Source organism: Xyrauchen texanus, chromosome 9 (genome assembly GCF_025860055.1).
Source record: "Xyrauchen texanus isolate HMW12.3.18 chromosome 9, RBS_HiC_50CHRs, whole genome shotgun sequence".
NCBI lineage: Eukaryota > Metazoa > Chordata > Actinopteri > Cypriniformes > Catostomidae > Xyrauchen > Xyrauchen texanus.
In genome coordinates this window covers 39,525,495-39,550,275 of record NC_068284.1, presented here as the reverse complement: position 1 = coordinate 39,550,275, position 24,781 = coordinate 39,525,495, and the positions used below count along the sequence as shown (strand labels likewise).

The 24,781-nt window shown below is 38.3% G+C and overlaps 2 protein-coding genes across 4 annotated transcripts in view; both read left to right on the top strand.

Moving 5' to 3' along the window:
- Positions 1 to 7,306, top strand: part of LOC127649389 (cell adhesion molecule 3-like) — a 100,619-nt gene extending 93,313 nt beyond the window's left edge. For all 3 annotated transcript variants that reach the window (XM_052134455.1, XM_052134454.1, XM_052134457.1), the window contains one exon: positions 5,819 to 7,306. In XM_052134455.1, the coding sequence (XP_051990415.1) occupies positions 5,819 to 5,937 (119 nt within the window). In that variant the 3' untranslated portion in view covers positions 5,938 to 7,306. The remainder of the gene's footprint in view (positions 1 to 5,818) is intronic.
- A 7,905-nt stretch (positions 7,307 to 15,211) lies between these two features.
- LOC127649212 (kin of IRRE-like protein 1) overlaps positions 15,212 to 24,781 on the top strand; it is a 52,517-nt gene continuing 42,947 nt past the window's right edge. Inside the window, exon 1 of the mRNA XM_052134216.1 lies at positions 15,212 to 15,534. Coding sequence (XP_051990176.1) covers positions 15,489 to 15,534 — 46 coding nt within the window. The 5' untranslated portion in view covers positions 15,212 to 15,488. The remainder of the gene's footprint in view (positions 15,535 to 24,781) is intronic.

Below are 24,781 nucleotides of genomic sequence, written 5' to 3'. Positions count from 1 at the left end.
GCACAACGTCAATTAATGGCCTGCTTAATTTTAAGCGTCAGAGATAGAATCATGGAAGTCCTGAAAATGAAATTATGAATATTATAGACCTTATTCACAGTAGTGCCATCTTTGATTTTTTACTGGAATGAAAAGGCTGTGAGGGATGGACTTACTGTCTCTTGACATGCACTGTAAAAAAAAGGTTAAAAAAATAAATCAAAAAGCTGCTAGATCACATAACATTTTCCAAAACTCGTGTTCTAGAGTTTCTCTCTCTCTCTCTCTCTCTCTCTCTCTCTCTCTCTCTCTCTCTCTCTCTCTCTCTCTCTCTCTCTCTCTCTCTCTCTCTCTCTCTCTCTCTCTCTCTCTCTCTGTGTGTGCCCATGCGCGTGGGTGGCGAGTGAGTGGAGCGTGGCTGTGGAAGCGTTTGTTGGTTTTTTCTTAGATTTATCAATCTAATATTTTATTTTCTTTATTTTCTCTTTTAAGCACTTTATATTGCGGTAGGTCAGTAAAATTTATTAGTGTTTCGTGTGTGTGAGTGTAAGAGGCGACATGGCGTCTACCCCTTCGGGGGGAGCGTCGCCTCTCTCCCTCCGGAATGGAATCAGGTGTGTTTTGGAGGTGAGCACGTCTATCGAGGATATTCTCCTCGCTGTAGGAGAACATGTGGGCCATGATAACATCAACTCGGCCTCGAGAATGAACAAAGCAGTGGTGATCTTCCTAAAAAACGAGAATCTGGTCAGCAGGTTGATTGAGAGTGGTATGTGGGTGAAGGAGACGTATGTGGCAGTCACACCTTTATCTGCACCAGCCTCTAAAATCACCATCTCAAACGTCCCCCCGTTCATAACTAATGAGGCCATCATAAAAGAGCTGACCAGGTTTGGAAAAATCGCTGGAGCGGTGAAAATGATCCCGCTAGGCTGCAAAAACGCCACACTTAAACATGTATTGTCTTTTAGGAGACAGGTGTACATGTTCCTGAACTCTCCCAATAAAACTCTGGAGGTGTCTTTTCGGGTCACTAGTGGGGAGAACTCCTACATGGTGTACGCTAGCACTGAAAGTTTGCGCTGTTTTGAATGCGGAGATATCGGACATAAGCGTTTTTCCTGTCCACCTAAAGCGTGTGGCACTGATCAGGAAGGATTACCTGTAACTGGAGAGAACAGCTCAGAGCAGGAAGATACAGTGAAGGTGCAGAGTGATACCAACAAAAAGGTAAGAGCAAATATGGCTGAGATTAATGCTAATGTGGCCGAGATTGTGGAGAATGTGGCTGACAATGTGAATGATGCTGATAATATAGTGAATGTTGCTGCGAACATGGTTAATGTGGCTGAGAATAATGTGCATGGTGCTGATAATGAGAAGCCAGGCTACAGTGATGCTGGTGTGTGATTCAGAGTAATAACTCTGTCTGTAGTGAGGCTGACCTGGAAGCTAGAATGAATGAAGGACAGTGTGGACACAGTTTCAGAAGCAACTGAAGAAAGTTTCTGTGATGATGATTCGGGTACTGACATTGATGCAGATAAATGTTGTGATAGTGAGCTATACACAGTGGATCAGATTAATGCTTTCCTGGATGAAACTAAGGGGAAAAGTGTTGAACTAGTGAAGTTGTTTCCAGACTTGGACAAGTTCATGATATCGGTTAAGAAAGCATGTAAAGAAAGCAGCTTAGATGAGTTATCACTACAGAAAAGATTCAGACTGAAAAAATACATAACAGTAATCAGAAAAAAAGAATTAATCAGTTAAGACTAAATAAACGCACATGAGGATATTTTTCTTTCTTTTCTACTTTCTATCACAACTGTTTTTTTACTATTATCCTACACTGATTTACCATGGATATTTTAAGACTTGGATCCCTTAATGTAAACGGGGTAAGAGATAATAATAAATGGGTTTTACTAAAAGAATTTATCACCCTGAAGGATTTTAATGTAATGTTTTTACAGGAAACTCACAGTGATGTGAATAATGAAGTAGATTGGGGTTTACGGTGGGAGGGAGAGTATTTTCATGGGACTAATCTCAGCGCAGGGGTGGCGATACTTTTCTCTCCTAGATTAAATATTAAGGTTTTATCTGTTAATGAGTTGGAAAAGGGGCGTCTGTTCATGGTCAGGGTAAAAATAAAAGACATGGATTTTGTATTTATTAATTTTTATGCTCCAAATACTGGAAATGAAAGAATTAGACTTTTTAAAACTCGTAAAGATGAACTTGCTTCTTTCACACTAGAAGTTTTTACTGGTTGTTGGTGGAGATTTTAATTGTACACTTGATTTTACACTTGATAGAAATAGCGAAGAACCTCATATTTTATCTGTTAAAACTTTAAAAGAAGTAATTACACAGATAGGGCTGTTTGATGTATGGAGAGAAAAGAATAAAGGTTTAAGACAATACAGTTGGCTTAAAGTGGTAGCAGGGAGAGTCAGTGCTGCACGCCTGGATCGGTTTTATATGAGCAATACGCTGCGCAATAGTCACAAGTGCACGTGTTGTGCCTTGTGCATTCTCTGATCATCACCTCATCACAGCACATGTAACTATGTCACAAACAAAACCACAGTGTTTTTATTGGCGTTTTAACACAAAACTAACCCAAGACTTGGATTTTTTTGAGAAGTTTAAGATATTTTGGGGGTGCTGGGCAAACGAAAAGAAAGAATATGAAAGTCGTCTTCAGTGGTGGGAGGTGGGAAAAGCTCAGATAAAGCTCTTCTGTCAACAGTTTATGTCATGCAGTTCAATTAAGATTAAACAAACTGTGTCTAATCTAGAACTGGATATCACAGGTATACAAAACATCTTAATTGACCAAAACAATGTAAATGTGCAAAAATAAATTATTCAGAAGAGACAAGAATTAAGAAGTGTTCTATGAGAAAAGGCCAAAAGAGCAATTATTAGAGCACGTTTTATCTTTGTGCGTGACATGGATGCCCCTACAGCTTACTTTTTTAATTTGGAAAAAATGAGTGCTTCAAATAATTGTATGCATGTTTTACGTAGATCTGATGGAAGTGTTACCTCAGATCCAATAGAGATGAGAAGATTAGCTGTTGATTTTTACTCAGCCTTATTTGCTAAAGAGCTCACATATAAACAATGCGCAGATGAACTTTTTAAAAACTTGCCAGTGCTAGATAAAAAACAAAAATTATTTGGACTCAACACTGACTTTAGAGGAAGTTACAACAGCTGTCCTCAGGCTGAGCACCAGGAGTTGATGGACTACCCATTGAATTTTACAAAACTTTTTTTAGCAAAGATTTTTATGAAGTTTTAAAAGAAAGTTTTAAAGCTAAAATACTTCCAAAAAGCTGTCAACGTTCTGTTCTCACCTTACTCCCAAAAAAGGGAGACTTGTGTTTCCTCAAAAACTGGAGACCAGTTGCTGTTTTATGTTCTGATTATAAGATTATGTCCAAGGTTTTAGCAAATAGACTTAAAGAAGATATTGATGTGTTAATTCATAAAATCAATCGTACTGTATACCAAAAAGGTTTATATATGATAATTTGTTTTTAATATGGGACATTTTAGACTATAGTGAATCATACAGTGTTATGGGTTTGGCAGCAATTTTTTATCATGGATCAAACTTTTATTCACAGATGCTGTGTGCCTGGTTAAAATTGGAGGAAGGCTTAGCGTCCCAATTCAAATGAAGAGAGGGATCAGACAAGGTTGTCCAATGTCTGGTCAACTATACAGCCTAGCAATAGAACCCCTGCTTTGTTTACTGAGGACAAATTTAACAGGGATGTTTATCAGAGCGAGTGTGAGAGCTGAAGCCATTAAGCTTTCAGCCTACGCTGATGACATCACTGTGATAATCCAGAAAAAACAGGATATCCAAGTTTTGTGCAATGCTCTGAGTGTGTACGAGCGAGCCTCATCAGCTAAACTAAACTGGCTCAAAACGGAGTGACATACCTGAACTCCCAGAAAACATTCAGTGGGGAAAAATGTAATGGTATGAAATGCCTTTGAGTATACCTTGGTAAAACTGAATATATAAAATGAAAAACTGGGAGGGCCTGATTGAGACAGTGCATGCTAAGCTGTTCAAATGGACATGGCTACTACCCCAGCTATCATATAGGGGAAGAGTCCTGGTTGTAAACAATCTCATCGCTTCAGTGCTCTGGCATAGATTCATGGTTATAGACCCACCAAGATCTCTGATAGATGAAATTCAAAGGATTATTCTGGACTTCTTTTGGTCAGGACAGCACTGGCTGAGAGCTGCTGTTCTTTACCTCCCAGTTCATGAAGAAGGACAAGGGCTGATTGACATCTTCACTAGGCTGGCTGTCTTTCGTCTACAACAGTGCAGCACCTTCTATACCATCAACATCACCAGTGGATGGATGTGGCATGTGCACTGTTACGTCTAGAGAAAATGGACATGGAAGGACTCACATCATTCTATCAGAGCACTCTACAAGCGTGGCAAACCCTCTCTTTTTCGAGGGAATGGGAAAGACCCAACCGGTGGCTGTTTGAAAGTCTTTGTTTTTCAACCCGCCCATCACTACTGAGATACTGTGCTCAACTACCATCAGAACTGCATTGACGGAAGCAGGTTTCTCCAAGATAGGTCTCTGAGGAAGGACTCGAGCTGGCGGACACCTGAAGAATTGGCTGAGAACGCGGGCTTTAAATCAGTGTCTTGCTCAGTGTATATTTGATGACCTGGAGGCTGGTCTTTCTGCTCCAGTAATAATTTTTTTGAATGACACATCTGTTGAGATCATGAATGAATTTCCTCACATTCCTGAACTGCAAGTCTCTTTGAATAAAGAGGGCTAGCAAGAGGATGCTGGACAATTGCTGTCCATGGACAGCCCTAAAATACAACCTTTTAGCGACTTAAGCAAAAAACTCTCTACAGAGCCTGTGTAAAGAGTATTAACTATCAGCGTCTCAAGGATGTAAACAACACAAGATGGATAGAGATGTTGGATCCAGGCTCTTCCCCCAAAGGTAGCTGGAGATTCCTGGACAAAAGACCCATCGAAAGGAAGGTTGGAGATCTTCAGTGGAGAATTATACATGGGATATTAGCTACAAATAGACATTTAGCACGCTTGAATCCTTCATATGTGGAGGGTTGTCCCTTTTGTGGAGTCTCCGAAAGAGTTTTTATGTTTTTATTGAGTGTCTTCATCTAACTTGGATTTTAGATTTAGTGAAAACTTGGGGTTTACAGTTCACAGGTGTTTTTAATCAAGCATTATTTATTTTTGGTCCAAAGTACTGTGTGAAAAATAAACACAAAGTGGTTTTACTTAACTTTTTATATGGTGTTGCAAAGTTAGCGATATGGTGCACAAGGAAGAATAAAGTAGAAGGAAGAGGAGGGGTTGATCCTGTACTAATGGTGAAGGGATTTATAAAGAAGAGGTTAACTATAGAATATGCTTTTTATCAACTTGTAAAAGATGTGAATTATTTTTTCTATATTTGGGGTGTTGATGATTTTTTATGTGAACCTAACGATGAAGGTTTTAAATTTAAATATCTGGTGTTATGTTTTAATTTTATTGATAAATGGTATTATAGAACAGTTTTATTTATTTATTTATTTTTAATGATGAGATTCATATTTGTATTTGTGTTCTCATAAAAATATAGGTCTCTGGATCGTATTGAATTCAAAAGAGTCCCTTAAAGTCAAAATTCTCTCTCTGTCTCTCTTCTCTTGTGTCTGCTGACATTTCTTGGAAATATATTTTTTTAATGTTTTGTCAGTGCAATAATAATAAATGGACTACTCAACCATCTCTCTTTCTCTCTCTATCAGGTACATACCTGACTCATGAGGCGAAAGGTTCTGATGACGCTCCAGATGCAGACACAGCCATCATTAATGCTGAGGGTGGCCACTCTGGGGTAGACGACAAGAAAGAGTACTTCATCTAGAGATCCATCCCTCCGTACCCTCTTCCTTCACATGCTTCTGTTCACTCAGCCTGACAGGGGGATGGCAGAAGAAAGAGGGAATATGTGTGAGGGAAAAAACAAAACAAAGTGTTGACCTGTTGGAACTTTAGAACCTCAAATAAGCTTCAACACGAAAGACAGGGAAGTGAGAGTTATGCACTGACGTGTGGGCTAATTTTTTCTTTCTCTCTCTCTCTCTCTCTCTCTCTCTCTCTTTCTCTCACTCACACATACACACACACACACACACACACACATGGGTTCATAAAACTTACACACACACACACACACACACACACACACACTCGCCATGCCTGCATTACCATAATCACACATGAGTAAACACACAAGACAAACCTAAAACTATAAAATAAATATTCACAAAGGCAATATGACAGTGACCACTCCTCTCTCAACTCCAATGATTCCTTTCAAACGGTCCAGATCAAACACACAAGCACTGTGGCACATGCAAACAGTGACATACATGCATGAACTTTCTGTACCCAAAACTGCTGAAACACACACCATGAAATACAAGCAACTAAAATCAAAGACAATATCCCAATATCACTGACAGACTCAGACATGCACACACTCACATATCACCCCAGTGTTACGCTATAATACACTCAGACTCATGCACACACACACACATAAAATACTAAATACATGCAAACTACAGTATTACACTACAAACAGAACAACCAGGCAAAAACAGCAGCCCGGCAGTCATTGTACGGGACCCCAATACAAAATTATAAATATATATATGATTATATAGCATCATTTTTACTCAGTGTGCTGTAAATATAACTCTCTCTCTCTCTCTCTCTCTCTCTCTTTCTCTAAATTCACTGTATGATATTGCGGTATATACTCTCCGAGCCTGCCTGGTTTTCTTACATGCGTGGAAATGCAGAGTTATAAAAAAAAAAAATGATCTGGACTATAGAAAAAAAAATATGGTGTTATGAAACCTTAAGTAATATTTGTATGAATTATGTTCTCTTCAAGTTAATTTCTGGTGTTTACTGTTGGTGCAACAGTCTAGTGTCATCAGCTCATCAGCCTGGGAAGATATTATTATTAGTATTAGTATTATTATTATGAGGTTTCACCTTTGTTATTAGAATGCACTGATTTTCCTTGTATCAGTTACAGTGATTAGCTCACTCACACCACTTTCAGGAAGGAATCGGTTCTGTTCTTCAGTAGCAGATCATTCAGAAAAAGCAGGGTAAAACAAATCAGACTACTGCTCTTCATCTCTCTCACTCTCTCTCTCTCTCTCTCTCTCTCTCTCTCTCTCTCTCTCTCTCTCTCTCTCTCTCTCTCTCTGTCTGTCTGATCAGACCTCCATATTTCCATGTCTTTTCTGTATTTTCGGTCTCTTGTTCTTCGTTGCTGCTCCTCTCTACCCCTAAAGATCTAGATTTTTAGAGCCACAGGCTATTTTGGAGTAGGCTTGAGTTGCATGCATCATGCATTAAACAGAGGCAAACTTATCTGGTATTAAAAATAAATGGGTCAATCAAGTTTAATGACAAATTTGAAATATTGAATCTGTCATGTATCAATTAGACAGCACGGAGGAGATCCAGCTGTCTGTTTCTTAATCAGGTTTCTCTGGTCTCTCTGTGACTCATTCCTTTTGTATAATTATTTACTTGATGGAGAGGGAGCTGTGGCCTAGTGGTTAATGCACATGTAACATATTGAGCTATGGTGCTCTTGTGAGCAACTCACATTTTAATTTGATCATTCCCGTTTTCCTCCTATCTGACCAAAAATAAAACTACATTTACAAGAGGAACAGATTGTTTCTTTAGAATTGTGACTAAGAAGTAGAGGAATATTTGCTAATTAGGAAATCAAGTAGGCATGGAGCAGACATTACAATTCTACATCTGATTCTGCACAATATATGAAAGTTCTGTTCGCCATGCTTTTTAGGTCATCATGCTTTTGTTTGCGTGGGTGACAGGGTTGATTGCCATTGCAACAATCATTTAGAACGTGTATAGGTTACAAATAAGAGGCAACTTACCAATTAAAACCAAAACCTGTCCTCTGCCTTTAGACTCCCTCCACATACCTCATTAATACCCACAGACAATGAATTTATAAGATAAGCAGTTACAATCTTCTGCCACATGATGGCGTTAATGCCCCACACAATTTTACTCTCTCGCTCTCTCTCTCTCTGTCCTGTTCAAGCAGTAGAACTTCCAGTTAAGTTAAGTTCATGTAATTAGTGTTGCCTTGAAAATGTTTTAACATGCACACGAATGTATGCATGCATGTGTCTGTGTGTGTGGAAGACCCTCATGCCGGCCCACCAAACAGATGCAGGAAACACTAAAAGTGTTATTTTGTTTAATGGAGTTATGTTCGATTAATTTTTGAATGACAAGTCTTCCTTTTGCATAAATATTCATATCATGTGAAGCTATTCTGTCATGTATGTTGGTTTGTATTATGGCCGATGATGTCATCTAAACGGGACTAAACTCTGAGGTCATCATTATTGTTGGTTCCGTTTGTTTGATGGTCTGTTTAGACGGTAGCCTATTCGCTTTTTGTTACAAAAAAAAAAAATCCCTTGTTAACTTCAAAATAAATATACATTTGGGTTAACCTTATTTCTGTGGTTATTGTTGTTATTATTTTTATTTGTTATATTATTATCATCACTAGTTCTAATCTGATCTTTTAAAATAACTTTATTGGTGTACTTTTACAATTTTTTTTGTTAATCTTGGTTAATGTTAATTTCAACATATACTAATGTGTTTTTTAAAATCCAAAGTCGAATTTCAATGTAAGCTGTTTTACTCGACCCGCTCTGAGCAGGATTCCAACCAGCGTCTCCAGCAAGGGAGCTCCTACCTTCAGTCGCTAATGCGCCTATTGACGCCAGGGGAGTGAGGTTTACACACTACACAGCTACCTACCAGCTGGTTACTGTTATACTGTCATTAGTTAATGCATTATGTACTAAAAAAATAAATAATAATAATCTGCATTTGGCAGACACTTTTATCCAAAGCAACTTACAGTGAATTCAAGGTGTATATTTTATTAGTTTGTGTTCCCTGGGAATTGAACCCATGATCTTGGGATTGCTAGCACCATGCACTACCCGTTGAACAACAGGAACTATCAATAATCAACTGTATTTTTATTAACTTACATTAACAAAGATTAATAAATGCTGTAACAAGTATTTGTTAATTGTTAGTTCATGATACCTAATGCAATTTTCCAGGTTCAATACAACTCGACAGCATTTGTAGCATAATGTAGATTACAACAAAAAATAATTAGACTCCCTCTTTTTCTTTTCTTTTTTTTTTTATCCCCAAATTGGAATGCACAATTCCCATTACTTAGTAGGTTCTTGTGGTGGCGGGGTTACTCACCTCAATCCAGGTGGCGGTCTCTGCATCTGAGACAATTAATCCACGCATCTTATCACGTGGCTCGTTGTGAATGAAACAGCGGAGACTCACAGCATGCGGAGACTCATGCTAATCTCCGCAATCCATGCACAATTTACCACACACACCACTGAGAGTGAGAACCACTAATTGCAACCTTGAGGAGGTTACCCCATGTGTCTCTACCCTCCCTAACAAGCAGGCCAATTTGGTTGCTTAGGAGACCTGGCAGGAGTCACTCAGCACACCCTTGATTTGAACTTGCGACTCCAGAGGTGGTAGTCAGCGTCGATACTCACCTTTTCTTTTAAAAAAAAAAAAAGCAAAAATTGAGGTTACAGTGAGGCACTTATAATGGAAGTGAATTTGGCCAATTATTTGAGGGTTTAAAGGCAGAAATGTGAAGCTTATAATTTTATAAAAGCACTTGCATTAACTCTCAGAATCAGCTTTTATTGCCAAGTATGCTTACACATACAAGGAATTTGTCTTGGTGACAGGAGCTTCCAGTGTACAACAATACAAACAATACCAAAAACAGCATCAAGACATGGGTAATTAAAATTCATACTTTCCCACATACACACACGTAGTGCAAATCTATTACAATCTGTTATATAAAGAACAAAAATACAGTATATTATGTACAGAGCAATTTTCTCACTCTGGAAGTGAATAGTTCTTGAAGGGAGGGTAGGGGGGGCAGGGGGCAGCCAATAATCCTCTCAGCAGACCGAACTGTCCTTTGTAGTCTTCTGATGTCTGATTTCATAGCTGCACCAAACCAGACAGTTATTGTTGGGGTGTTCCTCCTAAAGTCCACAATCATCTCCACCGTTTTGAGCGTGTTCAGCTCCAGGATGTTTTGACTGCACCAGACAGCCAGCCGTTCAACCTCCTTTCTATATGCAGACTCATCATCATCTCGGATGAGGCCGATGACAGTGGTGTCGTCTGAAAACTTCAGGAGCTTGACAGAGGCATCCTTGGTGGTGCAGTAATTTGTGTAGAGCGAGAAGAGTAGTGGGAAGAGCACACATCTCTGGGGGGCACCAGTGCTGATGGTACAGGTGGTGGAAGTGAATTTTCCCTGCCTCACAAGCTGCTGCCTGTCCGTCAGAAAGCTGGTAATCCACTGACAGGTAGAGGTGGGAACAGGGAGTTCATGTTACAATGTCTCAATTACAATGTCAAGTAGTAAAATTGGCTATAACTTTACACAGAAAAGTTTAAGGTAAGTGATTTTGGAGGCGGGGGTGTGTTCGAGCACCAGTCTGTGGAGAGTAAGGTCCAGGAAAGCTGAGTGGTTAAGGATTTACACCTGTTTATAGTCTCAGTGAGCTGTGAAATGGAGATAAAAGGGGAGGAGACGGTGGCAGGATTCTGCTGAAAAGACAAGATTTTGTGTTGAATAAAGATGGTATTTTGGAACGAAGTACAACGTCTCCCGCTTTCACTCCATAGAACTAAGGGATTTGCTACAGTTGTGCCAAAACCTAAATAAGGAACATCGCTGTTATGGAGTCCTCACCACTGATGAGATAGTCAGAACCCTCGCTGGCATCCACCAGATGCAACATCATGCCTTCCTGGAGCTGCGATCGGAACAGGAACAACAGTTTCAGGCCCTGAAGCAAGCCCAGGCAGAGGACCAACAGGTGATCCGGAGCTTGCTGCCACAGGGGGTACTCCAGCAGCGACCCTGACCACGTCTGCTGTGCCTCAGATCACGCTGGCAAAAATGGGACCACAGGACGACCCTGAAGCCTTTATAAAACTGCTCGAGCATGTTGCAGAGGGGTCAGGGTGGTCCCCAGTACAGTGGGTGGTCTGTATTTTGCCTCTGTTGTCAGGGGAGGCTCAGCTTGCAGCACAACAGCTACCTGTCGCAAGTCTGCTGGAGTACTCTAACCTGAAATGAGCCGTCCTGCAATGGTTTGGCAGTTACCCCAAACAGCACCGTCAGCACTTCCGGGTGCTGACATTCGTGAGTCCGGCCACCCATTTACCTTCGCCGTGACGCCTGTCGGAGCTGGTTGCTGGCTGAGGACCATGGCGCCGATGGAGTTGTCATATCTGGGAGATGGTAAATCCTTATCTTTCTTCCTCTCTCTCTTACCCTTCCCCATCCCATACTGTTCCTGTCCCTGCCCCCTGGTGACAGGGGTCATTCACCTGAAGCCGGCTCCCCGCCAGGTCAGTAAATTTGGGGCCACAGGTGTGGAGGTAAGGTCTTGGCTGGTGTGCGGGTGCTGCGGGGAACTGGGACACATTCAGGATCAATGCCTGGTGATGGTTGTGGGGCCATGGGTCCGGGTTCCTGACGTGTCACAAGCCGCCACCGATCGAGCAGGGACATACCACATACCAGTGATCCAATGGGGTACATAAAGAGGCACTAAAGCATATTTGCATATTTGACCAGGCATTCACGGGGATGTACACAGGTGGTGTGCTGCATGTCGCAAATGTCAGTTGGTGAATCCACCCGCCACTCCAAAAGCGGCATTGCACCCTCTACTGTTGATCGAGGTTCGCTTCGAAAGAATTGGCATGGACCTCGTCGGCAGGGGTATTGCTTTGTATTAGTCTTGGTTGATGATGCAACACGATACCATGAAGCAGTGACCCCGCGCAACATTTCAGCATGCAGTGTTGCGGAGGCATTCTTTAAAATTATCTCCAGAGTTGGGATTGCAAAAGAGATGCAAACTGATAAAGGCACCTCATTTATGTCAAATATACTCCTCAAACTTTACAAACTACTGGGGATTAAGTCGATCCTCACCAGTGTTTACCATCCTCAGACGGATGGCCTGGTTGAGCGATTTAATCAGACCCTTAAAAATATGGTTTGGAAGTTCATACACGAAGACTGATTCTCCTAAAACTGTGGAGAGAGGTGGTACCCATGGCTTTGGCGATGGTCAAGTCAAGTCATTTTTATTTGTATAGCTCTTTTCCCAACAAACATTGTTTCAAAGCAGCTTTACAGGAAATCGTGCATTAACATTTTTTATAAATGAAACTGTAATATCTATAATGTCTTACAGTGTATCTTTGTAGTTTGAATAAATATGATTGTAAAATGTGTATAGAAATTAAATAATTAAATAATAATTGTCTTTAGAAATCCAGTGAGCAAGCTGAAGGCGACTGTGGCAAGGAACACAAAATTCCATAAGATACTGGTTAATGGAGAAAAATAACCTAAGGAGAAACCAGGCTCACTGTGGTGAGCAGTTTCCCTCTGGCAAAACAACATGAATATGTCAAATAATTCGTTATTTATGCGCAGTGCAAGTTATGGTTTTAAATTTGTATATTAAGTAAGCGTTGAAGGTGCACTCAGTAATTTTTTCCTCATTTAAAAAAAATTTACTTTTAAAGAAATTAATAGTCATTTTTTAATATATGTATAAAATCATGAGCACTCACATGAGATAATGACCTCAGTCTTATCAGTAACCTTATAAAAGCTGTTTTAATCTAAATGGAGAGGGTCTCCTCATGGGCACTGCCATGTTTGGATCTCATGACCAGCCGAATACTACTCGCTTTTTATCATTAACCATAAATTTAATGGACACTTTCACTCTTGGATTAAATTAATCTTGGGTGACTCTGAATAGTGAATTTCTATAATGACATTGGTAACTGAAAACTATTCCGTTTGAATGATGCTGCATCCACACCGCTAGGTGTCAGTGTAAGATGTCATCTTCAAAAAATTACTGAGTGCACCTTTAAGGTCCAGTGTTTTAAAAATAAAAATAAAAGATTTTTTATTAACTTTAAGATTAATGACTAATGTCTTTGAAGTACATCCTGGAAATTTACATAGATGCATTGTCCTTTGTAAGTTGGCTGATGAAGGCATTTGTTGACAATTAAATTATAGTCTATGTATTTCATTTCAAGAGTGTAGTCCATCAATAGACAAAGGTGATGCAGGCAGAGACAAATTATGAGGTGCATCACAGTTCAACCTGCTGGTCATTTCAGTGAGGTTCGGTGTGGTCCATCCTAAATCCAAGGTTCAGGCAGTGGCATATGAATTATCCTATGTCTTACAGTTGGAGTTGGCATCAGTTCATCCTCTGAAGTAAAAAAACTGAAGTGATGTCTGGCTAGCACCGGCTGTAGTTTGTCATTATCTCTCAACGCACGTAGCAGTGGAGTCCGACACCAAGCAGGACTGGAGCTGGATCTGGCAGGCTCTGATAACCTGAGACATGGAAACAAATAGAATAATATTAGCATAGATACCATAAAATGTTATGCAGAGTTATAGATCATGATGGATGTTTCTGTTTCTGGCAGACCTAACTAAAGCAGCCTAATTGTGAGATGAAGGATAAATTAGGTGTATGCCTGATAGATGAGTCTTTAGTCTAGACTTACACTGAGTGAGTGTGTCTGCATCCCAAACAGTGTTAGGAAGACTATTCCATAGTTTAGGAGCCAAGTATGAAAAGGATCTACCTACTTTTGTGGATTTTTATATTTTTGGAATTATTAACAAGCCAGAATTTTGTGATTGTAATGAACATTATGGAATATAGTGTCAGAAGGTCACTTAAGTACTGTGGAGCTAGAACATTCAAAGCTTTGTGTCATCCCAGAGAGGGTGCAGTTAGGTCCAGTGGTGGAATCAAATATATCCCCTTCACTCAATGTCCTGAGAAATAAACTGCCTTTTCCACTCCATTTTTTCACCCTTCTGTTCGGTTTGTTTGGGGCCCTGGTGACTTTTCAGCTTATCAAATTGATAAAACAGCAGCTATTGTGGCTTTTCCAAAATCAAGACCAAAAAGGAGTTGAGACAGTTCCTAGGGCTGGCTGGCCCGCTGACTGATCTCACTAAAAAGGGAACATCAGACCCGGTCCAGTGGATGGAGCCTCAGCCTGAGGTGGTATTGTGATCAAGTGCCGATCTGTGGAGAGTGAGGTCCGGGAAACCTGGTTAAGGATTTACAGTACACATGTGCTAACACCTGTTTATATGTGAGCTGTGACACGAGATAAAATGGAAGGAGACGGCGGCAGAAGGAAGAGAGAGCTGAGCTTCCAGCAGTGTGTGTGTGTTTTTGGGAAATAGAACTAAGAGATTTGCTACAGTGATTTTATCACACTAAAATCATGTTAAACTGCACATTGTCTTGTGGCTATACGTTTGAAACAGTGAGTATTTTAAGTTTACGGATTGGCCCCATTCACTTTCATTGTAAATGTCACACTGGAGCCCAGATTTTTTTTTTTTTTTTTTTTTATGAAAATGAGGGAATTAATCAATATTATACCACAAATGCTGTCGATTGAGCTTAACTTGTAATGAACCTGGAATGTTCTTTTAATTAGCATTTTGAACAGGTGTTTTAAACCAACACACAAACCACTGCTAATGTTATGGTTAGGCTACTACAATATAGCCCTGGTGACAACTTGCCCCTGTGTCAACTGGTCTCCTCTGTGCCAAGTATAAATTCTCTTTATTGAAGATTTCTTGTCTTGGGGGGTTGACATTCAGCCTATATTGCCACAATGCAGAAATTAAAGACAAGACTTTTTATGTCCAAATGTTTTATATGATCTGCTGTTACTGACTTATGGTGCTGTGACATTGAACAGCGTATAAGCAGTGTGTGTGTGTGTGTGTGTGTAGAGAGAGAGAGAGAGAGAGAGAGAGAGAGAGAGAGAGAGAGAGAGAGAGAGAGAGAGAGAGAGAGAGAGAGAGCTCCGTCGGCGCAATACCGAGCGAGTCCTCCGGTGATCTCAGAGCGCTGCGTCCCTCCTCGACATTAAAAAAAAATTGAGATTTGCTGAAAGAAAGAAAGCAAGAATTCCTGTGAGGGCTGTTTGCAGATATCCAGTGGTCTCCTCCTCTACACACTTCACGCTCGATTCTGCTGATGAGAGAGGGGCAAATGTGTTTTGAATGAACGGTGAACGCGTGCATGCGTCCGCATCAAACAGGCGTCTGGACGTGAATGTCAATATCAGAGCCGGTTCATGGGATTTCAGAGTCCAGTTTAAAGAGGATGAATTGATGGTGAGTGAGTGGCAGCGAAGCAGAAAGGCTTCATCATGACTTGGCTCTGGATTTTAACTTTGGCCATCGGTGTTCACAAAGGTAAGACACGAGCAAGGAATACAAATTCCTACAATTTTCCTCTTTATCTCAGTACAATTCAATCTCACTATCCCCCTCCCTCTATCTCTATCTCTCTCTTTCTGCCACACACACTCGCACACAGCTGAAGGTGATTTAACTTGTGTTACGGTGGTAAAAATGTAGGTTAAATAGCGCTTTGTTTGATGAGATATCACTGTCGTGATTTATGAAAGGTGAGTATTGAACAGTATGACGACCTTATATACGCGCGTGTCCACAATATAATTTATTTGTACATTTCTGCACATTGATATCATGGCTGGCACTTACACATTTGTCCTTTGACATGACAGCACAGTTTGCTGGATCATGTGCGTGTGGAACGATGCCGCACAGCGCGCGCTATGTAGTTAAGAGTCTCGTGCCTCCTGTTTTGCTCTCGCGCTCGTGACTGTGCCGTTGAAAACCGTTATTCGTGAGAGGCATCACCTCGCGCCCGGAGGCAACGGTGAGACAGGGCAACATCAGACGGGAGGAAACCACAGAATGTGTCATTGAGGGAATTTTGGTGGTCGTAAAAGAGATCCAAGGGTAAGCGTGACCACAGAATGTAGCGTTGTGAATGTAAAGTTACTCTCATTCCCTCGCGCTAGCGATGGGCTCCGCTTTGCCGCCAAGAGTGTGAGAAGAAGAAAAAAAACATGTTGCTGACGGTATTCTTTACATTTACATTTATTTATTATGGGAGAATTAAAAAAACAAAGAATCCAATAATATTATTATACAACCCGATGATGATAATAGAATAATACAAGCAAGCGATTAAATGTTGTCAGGTGACCTAAAAAAATAGCTTTTTCTTTATTTAATTTTTTTGAGGAAACATCAAAATTGGATATTAATAAAAACTGGTTTTATTCAGGTCAATTTCGTTTGAATCAACCTGGCAATATTTGGCTGCTACAACGAGTGATTTTGAAAGTCATAACAGATAGGCTATGTAGCATTTTTAAGATAAACTCAAAAATGATAATTTTAAGATTTAAACGCATTTCTGTTTCATAACTAAAGTTCAATCAAATTTAATTGAGTAATCTTTTACGAAATAAAATTGAAGGCAAACATTTAAAAAAAAAAAGTTTTTTTTTATTTTTGAATATTGATGGAGCAATATAATTTGTGTGAAAATAAATAAAAACGAAAGGTTGTTTTGATAAAAAAAAAAAAAAAGCTTTAAGGTGGTGTGGGAGCCTTTTACCCCACACTTGAGGTAAAAGGCCACCAGAGGGATTTAAGTGATATCGTGTAAATATAGAGACAATAGTTATAGGGCAATATTTGTCAACTTAGGTAAACAATTTGAGGCAGAAAGATGCTTTTTTCACTAAACAATTAAGATTATACTTCTTCAAAATAACCACTTCAGAAAGAGGGGTTAACGATTTTCTGTTCATTTCAATCACATTTGGCCTTTCATAACATCTCAACTATTTTATAAACAAATGAATCTCTATTGTAATTGGATCAGTCAATGTAAACCCACCATAAACCTTTTATAATAACAAAACTATTCGCCCCTCTTAAGTGTTTTATTGAGTTTAGTTAATCACCTTTAGTTTCTGCAACAGGAGGTCTTTTTACCCCCAATACTATTCTTTCACTTACTGGACAGTTAGTCAAACACATTTGATTTAATCTCCTTGAACAAAACTGAAAATGCTAAATAAGTGTTTTGTCTAAAAATAAATGTGATAATTTCAGGGATTCTCATTAGCTACATACATTTGCAACATTAAAAATATATCTTAAATAAAAATATATTAAATATTAAAAAACATTACCTCAATATCAACCTTTAGACATTGCATGCAATAATCTCATCGATCAGGAATATTTTGCAGTGTAAAGTGACAAACATGTGTTAAGGAATATACAGAGGTAGTTTTTTGGGAGAAAATCAAATCAAATGCTTTTTACCCTGTGAGGCCTTTAGCCTCGTTGTACCCTACAACACAAGAGATGTGAAAATGCAGAACAGGATTTAATTTATATATATATATATATATCAGAATGGGGAAAAAGTTTGATTTCAGTGATTTTGTCTGTGGCAATATTGTTGGTGCCTGACGGGCTGATTTGAGTATTTCTGTAACTGCTGATCTCCTGGGATATTCACACAACAGTCTATAGAGTTTACTCAGAATGGTGCCAAAAACAAAAAACATCCAGTGAGCAGCAGTTCTGTGGATGGAAACACCTTGTTGATGAGAGAGGTCAACAGAGAATGGCCAGAATGTTTTGAGCCGACGAAAGGCTACGGTAACTCAAATAACATCTCTGTACAATTGAAGTGAGCAGAATAGCACCTAGGAAATGCTCATCGAGCCTTGAGGCAGATGGGTTTCAGCCGCAGAAGACCACATCAGGCTTTTTAATATCACCTCAGTGTTCCTTACAAAGTGATAAGTGAGTGTATATACTGTATATATACTGTATAAATGTCAGGACACCCTGACATTTATATGGTGTGTTGGAAAATATAAGCCTACTCTTTGCCACATGCCAACAAAAAATGTGTGACATTTCCTAGCATATATTAAAGGACATTGTAGAGCCCTATGACAGAGACAGTATCATTTCAGCAGACTAAAGGCCAGCTCACACTTGTTTCAATGAGGAAAAACACTGTGTATTTATTTAACCCTCTGTTCTGTTTGGGAAAAAACCTAAGGCTGTTTTACAAAAGATCAACAAACTTACTTATCATTGAAGTTGGTTGATACTTCATAACTTCTAATCAAACCCCATAAAACATGAATTAATGCAATCCATTTTCAAATGCTATTGATTCTCTGAATAGTATGAAAAGCAGTGCATTCCTGCCAGTTATTTTGTATTTTCTTCTGTGTTTTTGCTGGGGTCAAATGAACACCGCATTGGATTTCTGAAAAGAACATGTCTACTTCATGAAAAACAGTGTTAAATCTTCAAAAATATAATTACATTTACACATACATCACTGGGGTCTCAGGGACCCCAAACATAAAGATAACAATGCTTTTTTCTACTTCCGATTTCAACCTGTGTGTCTGCAAATATCCATAAGGTGTGTAGGAGAAAATCAGAGAGTGTGTTTTCTCATATCTGATACTTGTTAGCAGATTTTCTTGTGAAGATGGTGATTGAGAGCGAAAGAGAGAGGTGATGAAAAAAGATCTGGTTTGCAGGAAGTGTCAGCAAGTTTCACTGATGTAAGGATTCAGAGAAGAGAAAGAGAGAATGATGGACAGATTGAGAATGAGAGCACCAAGTGACACAGACATGTTGTGATGGAGGGATAGCATGATGGAGAGATAAGGAGACAGGGCCGACTCAATCTGTCAAGGATAGGAATGCAAAGGGAGGGAAAGAAAAGATTGAGGGAGGACAGAAGAGACGATGATGTTATTTTTTAATTAGTCTGCAGTGTTATCTTTTAACATTCCCAGTGCAATTTCAAGTGCCCTTGTATAAACATAAAAGTATGACATTTTACAGAAGAAAAATGCTAAGCTTTTCAGACCTGTGCATTACTGTATGTTTCTTAAGTTCCTGCACTCTCACTGTACTTTTGAAATACTTAAAAGTTTACCTACACTTTGTTAGTATTTGGTAACATTGCCTATAAATTGTATAACTTGGGTCAAATATTTTGGTTAGCCTTCCACAAGGTTCTCACAAGTTTCTGGAATTTTGGCCCATTCCTCCAGACAGAACTGGAGTCAGGTTTGTAGGCCTCCTTGCACACACATGCTTTTTCAGTTCTGTCTACACATTATCTGTTGGATTGAGGTCAGGAGGACTTTGTGATGTCACTTCAGTACCTCGACTTTGTTATCCTTAAGCCACCCTTTTGCCACAACTTTGGATGTATGCTTGGGGTCATTGTCCATTTGAAGACCCATTTGCAACTGAGCTTTAACTTCCTGGCTGATATCTTGAGATGTTGTTTCAATATATCCGCATCATTTTCTGTCCTCATGATGCCATCTATTTTGTGAAGTGCACCAGTCCTTCCTGTAGCAAAGCACCCCCACAACATGATGCTGCCACCCCCCATACTCCATTGTTGGGATGGTGTTCTTTGGCTAGCAAGCCTCACCTTTTTTCTCCAAACATAACAGTTGTTACAGTAATAGTGGTCATTATGGTTACATTTTTGTTTCATTAGACCAGAGGAATTTTTTCCAAAAAGTAAGATCTTTGTCCCCTGTCTACACGCAAACTGTAGTCTAGCTTTTTTTATGGCAGTTTTGGAGAAGTGGCTTCTATTGTAGAGTAATCATTTTTAGATGGTATAATAATCATTCTTAGATATCAAAATACTTATATGAGTTTCTAGGCCTTTGTGTGAGCCAGGAGAGAGCATATGAGGTTACTAAAAGTGTTGATGCTGCAGAGAACACAAAGAATGGTATACAACCTTGAAATACAGGATGTACTTCTTTAATCAGTTATTATATGAATGGTGTCTTGTATTCTTGCAGCTGGTGTTTTGCTGTTTCTGTTAATTAGTAGTATTCTGACATATATCTTTGGTGTATTTCCTTTATGCTGACACGTATCTCTAAAATATATGGTGTGTCTCATTAAAATACAGGATGCACTTCTTACGAAAACACTTTTAATAAGTTAGATATCTCTTATATGGTATGTTTCTGGCATGGTGTTGTACCCTGATGAGTTAAATATCTTTGGAGCTTGTATTTTCTTTCATTAATCAAATGATACTGTGTATGAACAAACAAGGCCGCCTCATTATGAGGGTACACTGAAATGTAGGGCAAAGGTAAAAGGTATGTGATGGGGACATGGCTGTTTGTATCATACACAGGTGTTTCTAAAATTGATGAACTTTTATCATGAACTATGACTTATGTCAAAAATAAGTGGAGTTACCAGTTGATGTATGTTTTTTTTAAAAAATAATTAGATGAGGGATTTTCCACCAATATTTAATTAGTAAGGAAAATAGAACATATTGGTGGCGAAGGAAAGAGACAAGAGCAATTATTCTATTGGTCAGAGATAATGGGCGAGAAGATAACAAAAAGGTATATAACTGAGAACTCAGGAGGATAGAGTCAGAACAATCAGCTGACTGGTCTCTTGTTTGTTGGTGATCAATAAACTACAACTTTGGCATCTGGAACTCAAGACTCTGAAAGTTTTCTTCAACTTAGAGAAACTCTTCGCAATATTCCACAACACTTCTTCCTTGCTGAGCAGCCTTTCAGGTTATGCCGATATAGGGCTTGTTTTACTGTGGATATAGATACTTGTCTACCTGTTTCCTCCAGCATCTTAACAAGGTCCTTTGCTGGTGTTCTGGGATTGATTTGCACTTTTCACACCAAACTACGTTCATCTCTACACCTCTATCACAAGCTAATTGGCTTATTGTCTAAAGGCTCAACATCATTTTCCAAGCTGCTTAAATGCACAGTTAACTTGGTGTATGTAAACTTCTGACCCATTGGAATTGTGATATAGTCTATTAAAAGTGAAACAATCTGTCAAAAAATTACTAGTGTTAATTACTTGTCATGCACAAAGTAGATGTCCTAAACAACTGATACCACTTTTTCACTTCCGATCCAATTCCAATATTGAAAAATCTCAGTCTTTCACACATACACTTTGGCTGTTCTCATCGATAGTATCTCTGAGACTCCAGACCTTTCTACTATGTCAAACATACATGTGTCATATGTAATTATTGCCTGCAAGTATCATAAGACTGTTGTGAGTTATCTGTTCATCGTGTCTATACCCTGTCTGTATTTACTCACCTGATATTTGCCACTCAGCTCAACTGAGCTAATATATATATATATTTATATTGTACAAGTATGGTGCTGCTGAGAGTTTTCAGATCACCAATTAGTCATTACACCTATGATCTCTCAGTATTTGCTTCATTAAACAACAATACATACACATTATTCCAGTAGTAACCTTGACCTCAACCTAACCATTAGCTCCACTCTTACCCACAATGGTAACCTCCAAAAAAATTCAACATGACAGAAAGTCCTCCAAATGCCAACATAACAGAACATTAAACACTAACAAGTCTCCTACTAATTTCATTTTGTGTAGAATGCATGGAACTGGAAATCACCTGCTCTGTTTCAGCAATACAGAATACAAATATTATTCACATAGTCCCAACACAAATGGATTGAGTGAACATAGGATTGTACACAATGAAATTAATTTGAGGCCAAATCCTAAAGCATTGTGTTTCATTAGCAAATTTTAAATACGTTAATTGAGCAAGCAGTAAAAATCACATTGAGTGAACACTATCCGTTAGAAATGTGAAACCATTTGAACATTTCATTGCGATTTGACCATATCACTCTGTTGAATATCACTTGGGCTTAACACAATATAATTATGTTCTCATATCAAACATAAATATATTAAGTTGATTTCAAGTGTTTTGGTTTAGTATTTTCAATAGAGCTGCTTTCCCTTTTTTAGAATAAAAAATGCTGAAAAAATGTATTGTTCATTGTCAACGAATGGAACCTTATTGTTAAGCGTTACTTTGATTATTCTTTTAGCTTCTTTAGAAATAATTGTTTGCATCCTATTAAACCTCTAAAGATTTATTTGTTATTATAACTAGGCCTATATCTTATTTTAGTTATTTTTGTCTTATTATTATTATTTGTCTCTTTTAAAAGTTTAATTAATTATAATATTCACTTTCTGCCTGACCAGAATAGATCTACTTGTAATTGAACTCTCTTTAGTTGACTGTGTATACATAAATATTATTTTCATTTATAGATAATCAAAATAGTATTCCAGCTTTAGCAACATTAATGTCAGCTGCAGTATAATGTATACGTGTGTGCTTGTTAAAAGTGATTGGTTTGCATATCTGAACGAATCATTCAGTCACAATTAGAGAAGACAGACTTAAATAAGATTTAGTGTAAGATTTACATAAAGTTTTGGGTTAAGGCTTTAGTCTAAAAGTGAAGACAATGGTTATGATTGAACATAAGGTTAGTGAAATTACACATTATCAAACCTTGAGGTCTCATGTTACCTTCCTACTTTTTATGTACAGCAGAACTTGCAAACATCAACAATTATCTGCAAGATTTTAAACTGACCCAATTAGAAAAAAAAAAAACATTACAGTGATCCAGAGTGAGTTAGTGGACAAGCAGTAAAAGAGCAGAATGTGCATTAAATGCATTAAATTCCAGTATATGAGACAGAATTTCTGCTTATGAATAAAGCCATTCATTGATAGTGACTCTCAGTTACATTGAGGGGATTATGAATTTTTACACTCCATGTGGTTGCCCTCAAATTACCTCTGGATTTAACTGCAGCTGAGAGAGTTTTCTCATTCATGGAACTATGGCATGCCTATAAGAAATATACAGTATGTGCAGGAATGTTTTCTTGTATACATGTCACACACAATTGTGCCATGTACAACACTTATATACATGTAGGTATAAAGGTGAACATTAATTCTGGATGACACTTATTGTACACAACCATAATTTATCACCTCTGGGACAACCCATTTTCGGGATATGCAAACCAGAAGTATCTAGTGTTTTCTCTCTGTAACATTAGACATGGAGAAAAACATGCGTTGTGTTGAAAGATGTATTCATTTAGTTTTGCAAGTTTGGACCAAACAGCAATTATTTATTTTATGAATGATTCAATGATTTCTACAGTGATAGATGTCTTCTCCTAAAACAGAGGAATTTCTCTTTGAAGAGGCAATAGCTTTGCTTAGTATATTATAGTACATCATGTTGCTTCACACACTTGCATTATATCGCTTAAATAATTAGTGAATAAACTGACTGGTTTATGTATAGGGGAGACTAGGGCTAATTCTCACACTACATCTGTGAATATTTCCCAGGGGTTTATTTTTGAATATGTCAAGACTTGGCTACGAAAAAAGCTATTTAAAATGTTCAAAATTTTTGCCCAGAAGATTCAGTTCATAGAAAACACACTGACCTTCTATGACAACATGCCCAAATAGTAGGGATTTTTGTCACACAATATGGGGCAAGTTGTCAGTATTGAACTTGCCACTAAACAAGTGGTGTAAGTTTCATGTGAACATTGAAATTTCCATCAGTCACAACCACCAAAGCAAAATCTACACCTGTATTAAACAGTATATTAATAGGCCTTTTTAAAGCAAAAAAAAAAAACAAAAAACGATTAGAATGCACAAAATGATTCAAGAAACACCAAAAAATGTAAAAGGTAATGTAAAAACTAAAAAGCACTGTTTCAGCAAACAACTATTGTAATTGATCAATTGTATACATTAATTACATGTAAAACATGTGAAAACCTGGGCACATCCTGACTCCTGAAAAATACAGCTTTATAATATAGTGTTACCCAAGAGCTATAACGAAAATATTATAATAGTGAAAATTTACTTTGGAGGGTGAAATTCACAAAAATGATTCTAATTTTAGACAACTTTAAACTACTCTGAACTTTAAACTTTAAACCACTGCAAGAGAAAACACACAATTGTGCAGTTGGACAACTAGCACCGGTCTCCCCTATATTTGTATATATACAAAATATTGAATATTGTAAATCTAATATATGTTGTCTAATATATATATATATATATATCTCATACAATTCTTGCCAAATATAACCACAGATGATACTTAATTTCAGTAGAGATGATCATTAGGAAACACCTAATTTATATGATAAGTCTGATGCCCGTGTAGAAGAAATATCAGTCCCAGATCTGTCTGGGCTGAAGATCTCTCCTGTGGGTTACTGGAAGGTAGTAGTAATTTTATTAGATGAATAACTAGGACACAGGTGTGAAGACATACGTGTACGCTTGGAAAAAAATGATTCTTTGTAGATACAGAAGAGCGCAAATACAGGTGTACATGCATGCATACATGCATACTTCCAAGCACATATGTGGACACACACATAAACACACTTGTCCTCCTATATTTAAACTGTAACCGTGTGAACATCTGGTTATGGCATTGTTCTAAAGGCTTCTGTGCATGTGGAAAATTCATAGAATTTCTTAACAAAAAACATTTACAACAACAGACAATTAAAGCGAGAGAAATGAAAGGTTGCCATTAAAGCAGAATGACAATGAACGAAGTATTCCATTTAACTCCCAAACAATAAATAGGTGAGAATGGGGCATATTTATTTTTTGGAACAA